At 28.8% G+C, this 15,875-nt stretch overlaps 2 protein-coding genes across 5 annotated transcripts; both read right to left on the reverse strand.

Moving 5' to 3' along the window:
• Positions 1–1,319: 1,319 nt before the first annotated feature.
• Positions 1,320–15,457, reverse strand: LOC122718031. 4 transcript variants are annotated; one of them, XM_043942686.1, is made up of 21 exons: positions 14,907–15,457; positions 14,143–14,707; positions 13,368–13,478; positions 13,079–13,167; positions 12,771–12,863; positions 12,572–12,675; positions 6,310–6,374; positions 5,931–6,090; positions 5,710–5,852; positions 5,380–5,584; positions 5,131–5,292; positions 4,514–5,044; positions 4,275–4,450; positions 4,026–4,175; positions 3,671–3,953; positions 3,352–3,561; positions 3,141–3,291; positions 2,844–3,066; positions 2,649–2,778; positions 2,455–2,578; positions 1,320–2,359 (listed from the first exon to the last, which is right to left on the reverse strand). In XM_043942686.1, exons 2-21 carry the CDS (start codon positions 14,688–14,690, stop codon positions 1,650–1,652), a joined length of 4,368 nt encoding a protein of 1,455 aa, XP_043798621.1. In that variant the 5' UTR covers positions 14,691–14,707; positions 14,907–15,457; the 3' UTR covers positions 1,320–1,649. The 4 variants fall into 4 exon arrangements, with proteins under 4 accessions (XP_043798621.1, XP_043798620.1, XP_043798622.1 ...); XM_043942685.1 differs by having other exon boundaries at positions 14,143–14,710; XM_043942687.1 differs by having other exon boundaries at positions 15,307–15,323.
• LOC122718032 lies at positions 6,477–7,993 on the reverse strand. Its single transcript, XM_043942688.1, has 2 exons — positions 7,694–7,993; positions 6,477–7,336 (listed from the first exon to the last, which is right to left on the reverse strand). The coding sequence occupies exons 1-2, from the start codon at positions 7,744–7,746 to the stop codon at positions 7,006–7,008; spliced, it is 384 nt and encodes a 127-aa protein (XP_043798623.1). The 5' UTR covers positions 7,747–7,993; the 3' UTR covers positions 6,477–7,005.
• Positions 15,458–15,875: the final 418 nt, after the last annotated feature.

Raw genomic sequence — 15,875 nt, forward strand, 5'->3', positions numbered from 1 at the left:
TAACACCGACCTTATTATTATATCTTTTTGCATTTATAACATATGCTTGGCCAAGAAATATTGCTCCGATTTCATACCTCGGCAAATGAAAAAAAAAATGAAATTTTCAGTGAAGTATTTCACTAAAAAAATGACTAATTAATTATTAGAGGTAAAACGAAGATGCAAAACAAAGAAAAAAATAAATGAAGTAACTGCAGCAATTATTACCGATAACATACAGTTTGATCTTAAATATGTAAGTAGATTATTGAAATAAAAATTGAATGTATAGCTTTATAATTCAAATTATTAAAAAGAAAAAACCGGAAAAATGAAAGTGCGATGATGACTGAATCAATATGAATGGATATTATTGAAAAGGGCTGTACGATGACAGTGATAAATAAATACTATAACTCGGAATTCCACTGCCTAAAATTTGTTTTCGTTCATTGAAACTTGTCACTCCTGTCTTCCTAATTTCAATTTTTTTACTTTCCTATATATGTTTGTATTGAAATCAATATTGATAGAAGGAAAAGAAAGAAGAAAAAGAATGGAAGTATGGAGTTATGATATGGATTTTGAAGTGTTATAAAAATTCTGTAAAAATTTATTCACATGAGTTTGTATAAAAAAATGAAGAAAATGAGATGTAAACAAATTTTTAATGTAAAACGTTTTCTAATGGATGGAATCTAATAAAAACAAATTCTTACAAAAAGTTTTCTTTTATGATAGATTTTTTTTTAAGAATAGAAAGAATGATTACATAGTATAAATATTTAATAAATGTTTAATAAAATGAAATAAGGGAGGAGAAGAGAGATGGAGAAGCAGAGAGAGAGAGAGAGAGAGAGAGAGAGAGAGAGAGAGAGAGAGAGAGAGAGAGAATATGAAAATGAGAATATAAAAGATTGCCTTATAATTTTTTTTAGTTTAAAATAATATTTTTATAATATTAGTATTATTAGGTAAAGAAATATAACGATAAATAATAATAAATGAAAATTATATTATATTAAATTACCATATATATGGTAATAATCATAATAATTTTTTTTTAAAAGTACCATTGTTTATTTTTATTTATTAACTTACATGTTTCAATCCAATTTTTTTTCATTAAACTTGTATGTTTCAGTTCAATTTTCTTTTTTATATTATAAGAATTTAAAAATCTTTCCATTTTTATATTATGAATTAAAAATTAAATAAATAAATTATAAAAAAATTAACTGTATATATATATATATATATATGTATATATACACAATCATATCAATACTATTCGGTCATAAAATCTTCTTCATTTTATTTGATATTATATATAATATCATGTATATAAATATTGTGAATAATATATTTTTTATACATAATATATTATTATTTAACTTTTATAAATAAAAAAGAAAATAAAAGGGAGTTCCTTTCCAAAGGAGTTCCAAAATTTACTTTGAACAGCACTTTTTAATTATAATATACTTCTGAATCAAGTAAATATCCAAAAATGATTTTTATTTATTTCATTTAAGCACATTATTAAATTTCATAAATGATAAAGTTAAAGTTATATATCCATTAAACATTACATGAATTATGCTTAATGGAATTATGTTTTCTAATAAATTTGAGCAGTGAATCAATTTCTTGCAGGATGACCAAATTTATGTTCCATCCGAATGGGTACGATTTAACAGATAATCAAGATCATGTGCAATACGATCTAGCATACCACTTGCTGTAGCTTCGCAGTTCGTGATCACAATTTCAGGTGCCTTTTCTTCACCATCAGGTTGTTTACGTTCCGTGGTGTTGGCAATATCGGGAATAACGTTCACATGTTCCCTATTTTTTAGATCTGGCACGGATAATTCAACGTCTTTTTTCACGGCCAAAGTCACATCTGGCATCCCACTTAAACGTGATTCAACATCAGCGCTGCATAAAACTTTTGCTGAACTTTCTGACGACGGATTGTGTGCAATGAAGATTTGTCCTTGAGACTCTCTGAATTTACCAAATTCCCGGAAACTGCAACATTCATTCGTGGTATAGGGCTCGTTTACATAATGCGATGATCGTGAAGAAACTATACTATCAAACGCGATAGCTTCTTGATACTTTCGCGGACTAGTGCTATAATTCTCCAGGTTTATATCATCCGAATGATCGATGCGAATCTCTGGTAGAAATCTGTTGGCAATGGGAATGGAAGATTTCGAATATGAAGACGAGGATTCGTTGATGAATTCCCGCATGTCTATACTACCCGCTGCAATCCCGCGAACTTCTAAATATGATTCTCCAATACCCAAAGATGATTGGAGAGGTGGAGCGGTGTCATTCTCCACTTCTGCACTATTTTTTGAACACACTAGTAAGATGATAAATTTATTTCATTAAGTAAATATAAAATCCACTTATTTATGTATATTATGTATTAATAGATGATATAATTTTCATAAGTACCCTTTATCGGTTCAGATGTTATTTCTTCTTCTTCTGCATTTTGTTTCCATTTTAGTTTTCGTAAGATTAAATCAATCGTAGTCAATTCACCATTTATGATATACATCATCATTATAACAAAACCCTAAATTTATGAAAGTCATAGTTAGAAATAAAACTTTTATTTATTCAATTAAAATTATCAATGCACTTACCAAGACAGAAGAAAGAGAAGCAAATATATAATGAAAAATGATGGAGGTGGAATTTATATAAAAAATGGAGGCAGTCTCTGTCGCAATGATGCTACAAATGACTATGGCAGCTCGATGAAGCATTCGTAATCTAAAAAAAAAAACGAATATTTTATTTTTTAATTTTTTTTTTTTAAGTTGTATAAATAATTATACCTGATGTCTATCGCTTCCTTTTTCATAACATTTTCTTCAACAAGAGCATGAGCTTTGTGTAAAATTCCCAAGTATAATAATATAAATATAAGAAACATCATTGTCGCGCAAGTAACAAAGATATTATAAACTCCACTGCCAAAAATTAACCACCATGATTCGTGTCTCCAACCGGTACTCTTATGTGTGAGTTCTGTACTTAACACGGCTAAGATAGGGACACCTATATTAAATAAAAAAATTAATACAAATCTAGTGGATTTTAATTAATTATTATTATTATTTGAATGACTATACCCGTAATGACTGCAATAACGGTAGGTTGAAAGTGTTGACTGGATCGAACTTGAGTTAGACCAGCATAAATGATTAGAGCTTCTGATACCGGCGCTGACATACCAATAAGAAGAAAAGCTTCCAAAGTTATTGCCACGATCGCATAGGAACTCTAAAATAAAATTAATATTATAAAAAGTTCCTAAAATCAATGCAAATATGTTCTAATTACCTCTGGTAAATCATTATGAACGGCATAAATGAAAACAGCCATTGCTCCGATTAAAGCACAGCAACACTGAAGCTTTAAAAAGTTCATCCAGCTTTGATTTGTCCACCAAAAAGTTCCAAGGATCAAAGAGGATAGAAGACATTGTGCTAAACAACCACCGCATCCAAATATCACGATGAATGTGGTCTGTTCTTTTTTTGCAAGTACTACCTGACAATTATATTATTAAATTTTATTTTATAATAATTCAATAAAATTTAATATTAATCAATAAAATAAAAATAAAATAAAAAATATAATAATCTCTATTTGAACTTACTCTTACAGCACGTGCTGTTAAGAAAACTGCAAAAGTTCCGCTATTAGGACAAAGACAATGCGTGGCAGCATCGCTTGGAGATGTATTGGCGATACAATTGTTCAGATCCCAGGAACCTGTAACGTCCATAAACCCGCAAGACAAATTCCACGAATTTGACTGATTCTGTATATGTTTTAGCTGTAGATCTACCCAGATTTTATTATGTTTGTCTAGATTGAAAGTAGGCACTGCTACTGTGATAACTCGAGAATTTATTCGAAATTCCAAATCTGTACCATCACTAGTAATAAAAAGTATTTGAATTGAATAATTTCAACAATAGAAAGTAAAATTTAACATTGTCATTGCTTACTCAAGTTCTTTAACATATGTTGCAGGAAAAAAATGAGATATATTTTTGTAAACGACTACTATTCCATATAAGGTACTATTAGATTTTATTCCACGTTGCCGTTTCTTCCATAATCGCACTGTTGTTTTATCTTCGTACCAATTTGGATACCTGAATAATTTAGTGAAATAAATGATATTTTATAAATATAATGGTATTTAACAAACGTTATTTAATTTATGTTAATTTATGTGTGCGTTATTTAATTACATAGATTCATCTATAGGGATTTGAAGAGAATGAGTGATACTATCTCCACTATGTTGCTGTAGTTCTTGAACGTCTACTACCAAGGAAGAAAAGGATAAATGCTTATAAGGATGGATAGTCATCTTGGACCAATGTATTAAACTTCGTTGAATGATTTGAAGAAGCAATAGAACTTTCTGAAAATTAAAAGTTTATGCATTTCTTTTGTTTATTAATTTGTACGAGTTAAATTTTCATACTTGTTGATTCAAAATTGAATTTTCATCGTTCAATATACGACTAATTATTCGTATCAAAGTTTCTGTGGAGGCATATAAATCAGATGGATCAATGTGATATTGATAACGTTCTATTTCTGTCAGAATACTTAAAATACGATCTCCTTCACCGGGATAGAGAGGTAAATTACGAGTTCGCAGGATTTCCCAAAATAGGAAAATTGTTTCAGAACCACTTGTATTTTGATATCCTAAAGTTAAGCTTTTAAATTTATTATAATGTATAACTAATGGTTCAAATAAACAGAAAGAAAAATCTGGTATTTGCCATTCAGGAGTTGTGGCATCTTTCATTGAACATAGCCTGGATACTGTTTTACCCACAAAATGTTGAGGACATTCTAATAATGCTTCAGATCCAGGAGCAGTATCTGGCCAAATTAAACCCCAGGATTTCTCTTTTAAACAAATCGGTATTAATGTTCGATTTACAACTTGTACACGAACAGACATAAACTTGTCTGCTACATTACAAGTATATATTGCAGATTTCTAAAAATATAATGTAATAAACATAAGAAAAATATTACATTTTAAATAAAAAAAAAAATAGGAATAATTTGTTATTAATTAAGTACCTGTGCATTTGTAATTTTTAATATACTTCCAGTCGGATATAAATCTTCCCAGACTTCACTACCAAGTTCTAGTTTCAATAGAACTTTGTTCTTTGTCCAACCAAATCCTATTCCAATATTGGGTACATTAGGCGTCATACATGTTAATTGTATATTGGTTCCCTGACAAAAGAATCAGTTTATAAAAATACTCATTTCAATTATTATTTAAATTATTATTTAAATAAAAAAAATTTTTCTTAAAATTACCTTATCTATAGTGACGCTCATTGGCATCACCTTTACATCCGGTTCATCTCTCACGTCTATGTAAATACTCTTACATTGTTGCACGCCCCAATCAACTATTTGACAAGTGTATTGACCAGCATCAAGTAAAGTTGCTTTTTCAATAGTTAATACTGATGTGTGTAGATCGGAACCATCATTGGAAAAATATTTATATCGAATTCCCCTATAAAATAAGAATTTTTCTGTTTATTGCCGTTCAAAGTTATTTTTATGCGGTATTTTTATTATTTCATTTAGTTACTTAATTGTTCGATTAATAAATTATAATAATATTTCCTATTTGTTCACCTGATGGCTTTATTCATGTTCACTAACATATTATCCTTGTACCATGTGAAATTTATGTTATAACTGCCTTGAGCAACGCAAGAAAGAATGATCTGATCTCCTAGATGTATTTCGTGTTCATTTCCTTTACTTAGCTTAAGACTCTGAAGGAATGTCAATGAAAATAAGTAAGATCAATTTATAAAGAATATATTCAAGGAAGATCAATGATACATAAATACCTGTAATTTGAGCGTAGGTTTTTGTTGAAAAGTAAAATGAGTCGATTCAAGAGAAATTTCACTGAGCCGTCGTCGTTGAACCAATTTGTTGAGCGATTCTCGAATTTTATCCCCATCCTCAGAATTTCCGAAAAAGTGGAAAGTAATTTCCGACGTGGGTCTACATAACGAATAAAAAAACTATCTTCTATATAATTTTTAAATTTTTAAATATTTTTTTATTAATATTAATATATTTCATTATTTCATTATATTAAAACATTTTATTATTCTCATTTTTTTATTATAATATATATTTATATGTAATATATCTTTACTTCCATTAAAAATCTTGACAAAAAGAAAATGGAACTTTTTATCATTTAATGTACCTACTCACGTCACGCTCAGGATTTGTAAATCCTCCGTAAACGAGATATTAGAATTCCTTAAATATTTTGCAAGCTGCGAAGAAATAATAACATTTTAAAGAATAGTAATCAATTATTGTTCAAAGGAAAAATAAAGAAGAGAATTATAGGAATAAATAAAAATAATCACTTTCTATAGTAACATATATGTATATTATTACAAAATAATCATAACGGTAACATGATTCATTTTTAATATAATTAAATATATATAATATAATTAATTTTATTGATTTAACAATTACATCGTAATGAAAAAATGTGTGTGCATACGTGCGCGCGCGCGCGCACGTGTGTGTACGAATGCATTTATATATATTTATACACGTACACATATGTATTTGCACGGATCACAATCGATCATTTTCATATCGCCTTTTTCTTTGAACAATTTTAGCGATTAAAATCGCTTATCGCGATATATCGAGATATATATAAATATAATTTTTGTCATTTTTAGAATGTTAATCTTCGTTATCGATATGCTCTGTTCGAGTTGAACTTTAAAATCGATTTCTCTCTCTGTATCGAAAATGTCTATTGAAGATGTGTTTTCTGCCATCTATCCAATATCCAATGATTCTTTTTCAGAACTTCTTGATATGATTATGTGACTGCATCCAGTCGAAAAAAATTCATTCTTGATAAATGAACATGTTTCAAATTCATTCCGGTGTATCTAAGAAGTATGGATCGTCATTGGAGATGAGTACGCAGGATAAATCGCCGCTTTCAGGACATAAATGATTTCGTATTCTTTCTCTGGATACTCTTAACACTCTAATTCCCGTCTCACGACAATATGCCTCCAGCAAGATCATTTGCAGGTGACTGGCAGAATCCATATCCGTATCGAAAGGTACAAGACAAATAATACTCTGATTATTCTCGCATTCCTTGGATGCTAGAGCTCGTAATGTTGGTAACATACCGCACGTTATAGTGCCTCTAGGATATCTAAATATTTCTTTTTGTTCGGTCCACGATAAGCTTCCACTGAAAATCAATTGAGATGAGTATTCCAAGTTATTTTTCCAACTTTTATTTTTTAAAGTAGTGAAGAATTCGACGATAAAGCAAAAGCATATAATAAAAGATGATAAAACTTTCATTTTTTAGATATTATTTTGTATTATTGTATTATTATGTACTTTCAAATATCATATTTTTTATTAAGAAATAAAACATTTCGAGTTAATTCAAAAATAATAATTTCATAATTACTTTTTGATACAGTTTCAATGAATTCCGCAATTTATTAATATTATATTATTAATATTATATTATTAATATTATAATATTGTCAAATTCTTCGTAAAATCAGCATCACATATAAAAAATGAAAATTCATACCTATCAGACATTGTAGACGATGCATAGGATTGTAGACTTTGGCAACGTGTCATATCTGTGAGTATTTGTCTCTGCTTGTCGATTTATTATTTTCTAGTATTCTCTTACACACTTCACTAAAAGTTGGAATTCTTTCGTTTTTGATCGCCAGTTTATAATAATTAAATGCACACTTTTGTTTCACTGATCTCTTTTAGAAACTTTTTTTGTCAAAATGCACAAGTTATCTCGATAACTAATCTTATGCAATGGTGAAAACTTTCACGTTGAAACACGCGTACCGCTCAACAGTTCCAGTTGACGAGTGACCTCGATAATCGACACACGTCGCTTTTATACATCTCTTACCCCCACCTAGCAACATGCATTGCAATACTATATATTCAGGGATATTCCAGATAAAGCATGTCGAATTTATGTATTGCAGAGTTTTTTATCAACGAATTCACTATGAAAATTTTTACTAGGAAACAGAAAATAAAATGAAAAATGAAAACTGTAGCAATTTTTAAAATAGAAAAGTAATAAATAGATAGTGTCATGCTAATTAGCATGTATCTATAATTTATTTTGAAATGTAAATTTAAGCAAAAATTTCTGTTATTCTTCGAATTAGTTATTATTGTTTTAATAAGTTTCAACATGCTTAATTTCAATATCTAGGAAGAATTATTGTATGCAGGAAATTTTTGCAAATATCGATGCTATTGATAATTGTTAAAGAAGAATTGCAGATTTCGATTGTCTATTCGTTCGAAATGTTGCTTCTATTGCGCATAACCATTCTTTATATATAGTCAAATAGATAGAAACTTGAGAATGAGATGACATTTTTTACGTATATCAATGATGACAGTCTTACAATAAATATTATCTTTTTTTTTTTTCTTCATATTCAAAATATCAAAAAATTAAACGTGAATAAAATTATATCGATAATCATACATGAATATCGAACTCGATAGATGTCAAGTTTGTTTGGTTAATAAATTTTACATCCATTTTTCTTGGCAGGACACTTCGATCGATAGCACGTGCTCATATGATGCAAACAATTGAATCTTATATGTCTAGTTTCATCATCCTTGTAACTGAACAGATTTGCGAATAATCCATATAAAAATATATCAGAGAATCATCGATTAATGAAAATTACAAAACGTCGATATATCGCATCTGTTTTTTAGTTGTCTCTTTTATTCATACAATGTTTCTCTTTCTTTATTCTTTTTAATCTCGTTTTATGCGTATATTATTCTTCAATAGAACTATGAATGTGTTAAAATTAAATCAATCATACATAATGACTTTAATTCCGATAAAGTAGAAAGTTGATATATTACGTAATCAATTTGGTTGTAAGGAAATTACAAAACAAATTCGTATGGATAAATTTATTTTTTATTAATTAGAGAAAATTTTCTTTTTGTTACAGAAAAAGTTAAAATCGAAACTTGATAAGTCAGTCACCTCGGAAACATGTATGCGTAAGCGACTACTGGAAATTCCAATCTACAAACTGGAAAAAAAAAGGATTCCCAGAACGAAGTGATTTAAACATATTTTGATAAATATTATGATAAATATAAATATTGAAAACATTTACTGCATAGTATATCAAATTAGAATTTTATATTAAAATTCTTTAATACAACATATTCATGAAAAAGAATGATTTTTTTATTCGATAATTACTTTATTATTAAAACAATTGAAAAAATTGAAAATTTAAAAATTTTCGTCTAGAGAAATTTAGATTTTGCTTTTTAAATTTTAAAAATAATGCAATTAATGCCATAAATGGTGTAATCGATTCTGTTGGAGTTGGTGTTGAATTCTTTAATATATAAGAGTCGACAAGTAATCTTATCATCTGCGAAAAAAAAATCATTAATTCTTGTTATGACGACTAAGATTGTGACTTGAGATATCATTCCGGGAAGGTAACATTTTATCGTTTCTCAAGATTTAGAGAGTTGTATAAAGATAAATAATAATATATAATTGTATACAATTTATACACAATTATAAGTACACATATTTATAATTTTTTCAATATAAAATTTCGCAATAAAAAATGTTTAAATTGTAGATTGATTGGAAAAACATTTTTTTTTTTTTTTCGTAAAATTCATTTAAAAGAGACACATTCATGATATTAACTCTATAAATATCAAAGTATGCAGAGTTCTATTGATAGAATTGTTGAACACAAATCAGAGATAGTTCGTGCTGTTTTGAAACATATTGAGATTTCTAGAAGTCACATAACACTAAAAAATCCAACTATTTTTTTTTTATACAACATACCATATAGTAAAATTTTGTAATAAAATGAAAAAAAAAGAAGAAGCTTTTTAGTTTATTTATTGATTTTTATGAAGAAGGAAAATTCATTCCGTTATCGAAAAAGATTTTGGATTTCGGAGTGGCGCCACTTATTGTGTCATTATTGATGCTGATAAAATTATTGTCAGTAATAACGATAAAGATTTGCATGATTATTATTAAATTAATTATTATTATTAAATTAATTAATAAATAATTAATTACTGTGAACAAAAGACAATAGATTATTTCGATTTATTGAAAAAAGAAATGTAATTAATAAAATTCCATTTTATCAATTAAAAGTAAAAATTTTTTTTGTCATCGAACAACAATAATGAAAAATCATTGTAAAAAGAAATTATGAAATAGAAAACAATAATAAAAAAATAAAAAGCAGAGCATAAAGAAAATGAAATTACTTTATTTCTGGAAAAACCAAATGTATCATGTTGGAAATTGATTGTGAGTGAAACGAGTCGGTAGAAATACCAGTAGAGAAAAAGAAAAAAAATATTGATCTTGACGTCACTTATATACCTGTTTAAGTAATCAGAAATCGGGAAGGAGAAAAGCCAATTTAGATTCTAAACCCAAATCCTTAAAACTAGAAAGTATTTTTTTTTAAATATTCAACATTTTTTTTTAAGCATTAGAAAAGGTATTAACATAAAAGATATTAATATAAGATATTAAAAATCTTTCAATAATTAAAATTCTTAAAATTTCAGATTTTATTTTTTTAATATAAAAATTCTATTGTTATCCCCTATTTTATAATAGGATCAACAACAATTTTTTAATTCAAATAAGCTTGAATCAGGATCAATTTGCGATTCACTGACGATGTGCAATTTAAGTAATTAGTGCAAAAATAAAGTTCGAAGAATAGATGTACCAAGTTTTTCTTTAATAGCATTAATGTTTCTCGTATATATGTCATGTTTCGAGAACGTGAATCGATAACGTAACGATGAATAATTATGTCGATGTATGTGTGATACGTTAAATTTAATTTATTTCCTATCGATTTAAGCACATTATTTTTTTTTTTTTAATTAAAAATAAAAAAATATACTTTTTCCTTTAACATTGAATGCAACTCTTTATGTCAGAATTATTAAAATAGAAATAAATTTATAATGATACATTTTTGGTAAATATAACGAATGATCAAGTATAAAAAAATATCCAAAAACATGCACAATAGAATTAAACATTGGAAAGTTATTTTCTATATTGATATCAGATAATTGTATCGTGAGTAATTATGAAAAAAGTCCATAATGTAGATTGGATACATATATATATATATATATATACATATGAAAATGATATATAGGACAGTTTTTCCTATCTATAAACTTTTTTCTCTAACTGAATGATACTAATATTGTATTTAATATGTATATATATAAATATATATATATATATAATGTATGTATTATAGTCTAATATATATACTTGTTATATATATACTATATATACTTGTTATCTCTTGCAAAATAGTATTATCAAAATAAGTATATAAAAATATATTTGTATAAAAAAAAGAAAAAAAAGAAATTATAACTGATTAAAAGTGAAAGTATATTAATGGATTTCAACGAGGAAAATTCAAGAATCTCAATATTATTAACATTATATTTATAATAATGAATGAAATAAGTCATGAAAACACTTAAAATTTATCTTTCAGTATATTAATTGAGTTTTTTTTCAATATATTAAAACGTTACATTGATTTTCAATAGGCACGTATCATTATTGTGTAAAAGTAGATTGTAATGTTACACAATTGATTCTGATTGTTAATACATAATAAAAGATTTTAGATTCTCTTATTTCAGAAATTGAATATTTTTGAAATTTTATGAAATTTGCATTATTAGTCCTATTAATCAAATAATAATAATTAATAAAAAAACAAATTGTTTATAAAACATATATTTTTAGTTATTTATTATATCTATAATTTGGTAGGATTTCAATTTTGTATACAATTTTCATGAATGCAACGCTGAACCACATAGATGTTGAAGTTATATCAAAATTACTACATAGATTATCTGAGAAATTGACATTTTTTTCATTGAAGATATACTCTAATACAAAGAATTATTTGAATCCCATGGCTCAAAAAAGCACATTGTAATGAAACAATTTGAGAGATCAAAGAAGATTCAATGGACAAAAGACTTGGAAAGACGTCTAAGATCTTGAAACGTTAGAATTATATTAATTATATTAATTATAATATTCGTCAGAAAATGTTCAGGAAGAGAATTACTGTTACAACGATCGTAAACAATCTTCGAATTCTAATTTATGCCACGAAAATTAAGAAAACACAATTATCCCGAAAATTACATGATTTACAATATTTTATATAATTATACATATAACATTGTTATACATTAGAGCAGTTAAGAGATATAATAACGTTCAATTCTAATTAAGAAAACTTTACTGTGAGAATAGATAAGAAAGAAAAGAATTTTTCTAATGTAAGATATTTTAAAAATTCTCTAATAGTTCTATAATAANTACCTGTTTACTGATATAAGATTCCAAGCTGCCGTATTGTGATATTAGACCGGTTTTCAGGGATGTCATGTTCGACAATTTGATTCTGCATTCGTATCTCGATCGATCTGTAAAAGTTTCCATCAATCACTTTCGTTTCATGAATTTTCCAAGCAGAAAAATTCCAATTTCTCAAGAATAAAAGAGGATTATTTAAACTTACTATTATAGATTTTCGTGCCATTCCTGCATGCGCATGGCTGCTGCGCCACTTCCTCATGAGGACATTGTATTATACAATTCTCCATTCTGCATTCTGTGAACAAGCATTGATTTCGTGAATGCTCTTCCTCACGTATCGATTCCAGTGACACAATTTCAAATGCTTCAGAGTCATTGAAATATCATCTACGAATCTCATTAGAGATCAATATAATAAATCTAACAAATCTTATATGATGTAATTCTTTATGAAGTGATATTTCTAATCTACATCAGAAGATTTTTTACCATACCAACATTGAAACCTACCTTCCATAGTATTCAAAAGATGGATCTCACAATTACGACCGACGTATTCATCGGTGCATTCGCAGGTCATTGCTTTTGCTCCAATTTGTCTGCAACAATTCATAATGATTTCTCTTAACGCTTGTTCAAAGAAAAAGCGAAAATTTTATGGATAAAGGCTCGAGTAAATTTGTCTTTTTCCAGAGTACAAAATTCAACAAGATTTTGTACAAGTGAATATTTTATATCCTCGATTTGTCAATCAATCTTTTTTAAATGATAAAATGAGAGATGTCTCTTATCTTCGTACTTGCAAATGCCTTTATTTCGACAAACAGGATTTTTCCTATCGTCAGAGCAGAGAGGTCCTTCGTTACAATTTTTTCCATTGAAACCATCGAAACAATCGCACCAAAAGTTCCTGTGACAAAGTCAAATTCCATGTTAGATATGTATATATCAGAGCAGAGAAATGTATATAGGAAATATTTAGTGAAATACTAATCGTTAATGAATCATGAACTGATACGATATCTTTTGAAACCATCCTATCGTTAATATTTATCTTTTATGTGAAAAATTTCCAAAGTTATTCGTAGGGATAAAAATTTTTATTACTTTGACACATTTTCTCTTCGAACTTATAATAGAAGAAAATTAACAAGATTAAGAGTATCATTGACTCTTAACCATTGACCAAAGAAATTTTTCGAAAGTTTTCCATGATGATTGATCCAATTCAGCACGTGTTTCGTGAGAGAGATATTCTTGTTTAAAAACGAGAATAAACAATATTCTGTGGAATACATAATACGCATTTAATAATTGCATAAAAATATAAAGAGTAAACATAAACAAGATAAAGAATTACAAATGAATTATACCTTACACTATCTTACATGAAAAAACTATAAGTATTTCCCTGTGTTTCCCTCCTAAATAAATAAAATAATAAAATACCATTATTTAATATATTTTATATAAACGAACATATCGGAAACAAAGATGATTCCATTCAAATTAATACCCCTTCTAGGAACTTTCAACGGAGTTTCAAAAGAGTCAAGATAGAAAGTAGAACTCACGTATAATCTCCAGACACGAAACAATTGCCTGTGTAGGAGCAATGCTGGACGGAGCAAGAATCGGAATTCGGCACATCCTCGGTCATCTGATACGTGACATTGAACCCGTACACGTTCAACAAATTGTTGAGAACGCGTACGTGATTGCCCTCGAGGCGATCGAGCTCGAACTCGATCACCAGAAACGGTCTGAACGTCCTGAAGAATTTGTATTCGAACACGTTCCCCTCGGTGATCTCCTTTATCAACGTGGCGCCAAAATTCATGCTCTCCGACTCGTAATAGGCGTACTCGGTGAAGCTCAGACCCTTGTACACGTACACCTGCGTCAAGTAGACGACGATGGAGCTGTTGGTCGCTGGAATATCGGATACATCGATTACCCAGCGGCACTTGATCGGCACGGGGAAAGGTTGGGGGAAATTCGGAGTCTGGATCACTCCCCTTGGCGTTGTCAAGCGGCCGCCGCAGGATATCTCGGTCGTCGTCGAAGCTCCCATTAGAGTCAAGTAGAATACAAAGGAGAAGCTGATCACGAGAGATCTCATCTTCGGTGTGCATACAGCTACTGGAGAAAAATTTTTTATCGATTTTCTTTTCAATATTAAAGATATATATATATATACATGCATGCATATTTATTGCCAGTGAAAATATTTATTGCAGAAATGATGATATTTTGTGAATTGGAATCTATAGACTCAACAGATAGCAGGAATAATAATAAGTATTCTTGATATTCACATTATTGAAAAACTACTTACATCAGGAATACGAAGAAATCATTAATTCCCTTCACCAATACTCAAAATTCTGTATTCGTTTCTCGTTCGATAATATCATTGCACGATAACACGTTATTTTTATGGAACAATTATGAAAAATTAGTCTCGAATCAAGCAATGGATATTGTTCGTTACCACCTACAAATTTGAGAGAAGACACGGACATGGTATAAATTATTTCAACACAGAGAAACAATCTAAAGAAATGAGAAGAATTTGTTTGAATTGAAAAAAAAGGTGAAATGTTGAAAGGTTAATATATAAAGGGTGAGCGGTCGAGTCGCACAGGTAACATCTCGATCTTATCTTATCGTCCGTTTTAGGATGATTAACAATTGGATCTGGAGCCTTTGGGAAGTGTAATCGCGAACGTACGAACCCGCGATCTGTCGGGCAGCTGGGCGTTAGCCCCTTCCGCACAACTGATTCCCTCACGCGCACCCTCAGTGCATCCCCTGCATCCCATTCGTCTTCTTACAGGCCGGTTATTCTGCGAAGATGCTACCAATCTCCGACAGGCGTGGACAGAGAGAGAGAGAGAGAGAGAGAGAGAGAGAGAGAGAGAGAGAGAGAGAGAGAGAGTTTACGCAACGCGTTTATGTAGTCGGAACTATATTGTATAATTTTGAATCGTGCAAAAAAGGAGTGTAGTTAGAGGACGTGTTCTGAATGTCCATGTTTCAGAGGCTGTCGAGTTGAATTTTCAGGAAGATCCAAGAATGTTTGGTGTATGTGTGATTAGAAGATTTCACTGGGGAAAAAAAAGAAGCAACAGGATTATATTTGTACGAATATTAACGAGTATGTGCTTATATATATATATATATATATATATGTATATGTAAAAAATATTATCACAGTATGTATATTGATAATTACTTGAAATGATATCTGTGTTCTGTTCGTGGAGAATATCATGAATACCTCTGAATAATGGTGGAGATGGTT

This window comes from Apis laboriosa, unplaced genomic scaffold (genome assembly GCF_014066325.1).
Source record: "Apis laboriosa isolate Shangri-la unplaced genomic scaffold, ASM1406632v1 scaffold5_cov152, whole genome shotgun sequence".
Lineage (NCBI taxonomy): Eukaryota > Metazoa > Arthropoda > Insecta > Hymenoptera > Apidae > Apis > Apis laboriosa.

Excerpts from the sequence above, each read along its gene's own strand:
- LOC122718032 (XM_043942688.1), bottom strand. The coding sequence starts at position 7,746 with ATGACACGTTGCCAAAGTCTACAATCCTATGCATCGTCTACAATGTCT. Across the intron at positions 7,337-7,693 it reads TCGTCTACAATGTCTGATAG|TGGAAGCTTATCGTGGACCG; the intron begins GTATGAATTTTC and ends ATTGATTTTCAG.
- LOC122718031 (XM_043942684.1), bottom strand. The coding sequence starts at position 14,774 with ATGCATGTATATATATATATATCTTTAATATTGAAAAGAAAATCGATA. Across the intron at positions 6,091-6,309 it reads TTACAAATCCTGAGCGTGAC|ACCCACGTCGGAAATTACTT; the intron begins GTGAGTAGGTAC and ends TTCGTTATGTAG. Across the intron at positions 4,451-4,513 it reads ATTCAATTTTGAATCAACAA|AAAGTTCTATTGCTTCTTCA; the intron begins GTATGAAAATTT and ends TTTAATTTTCAG.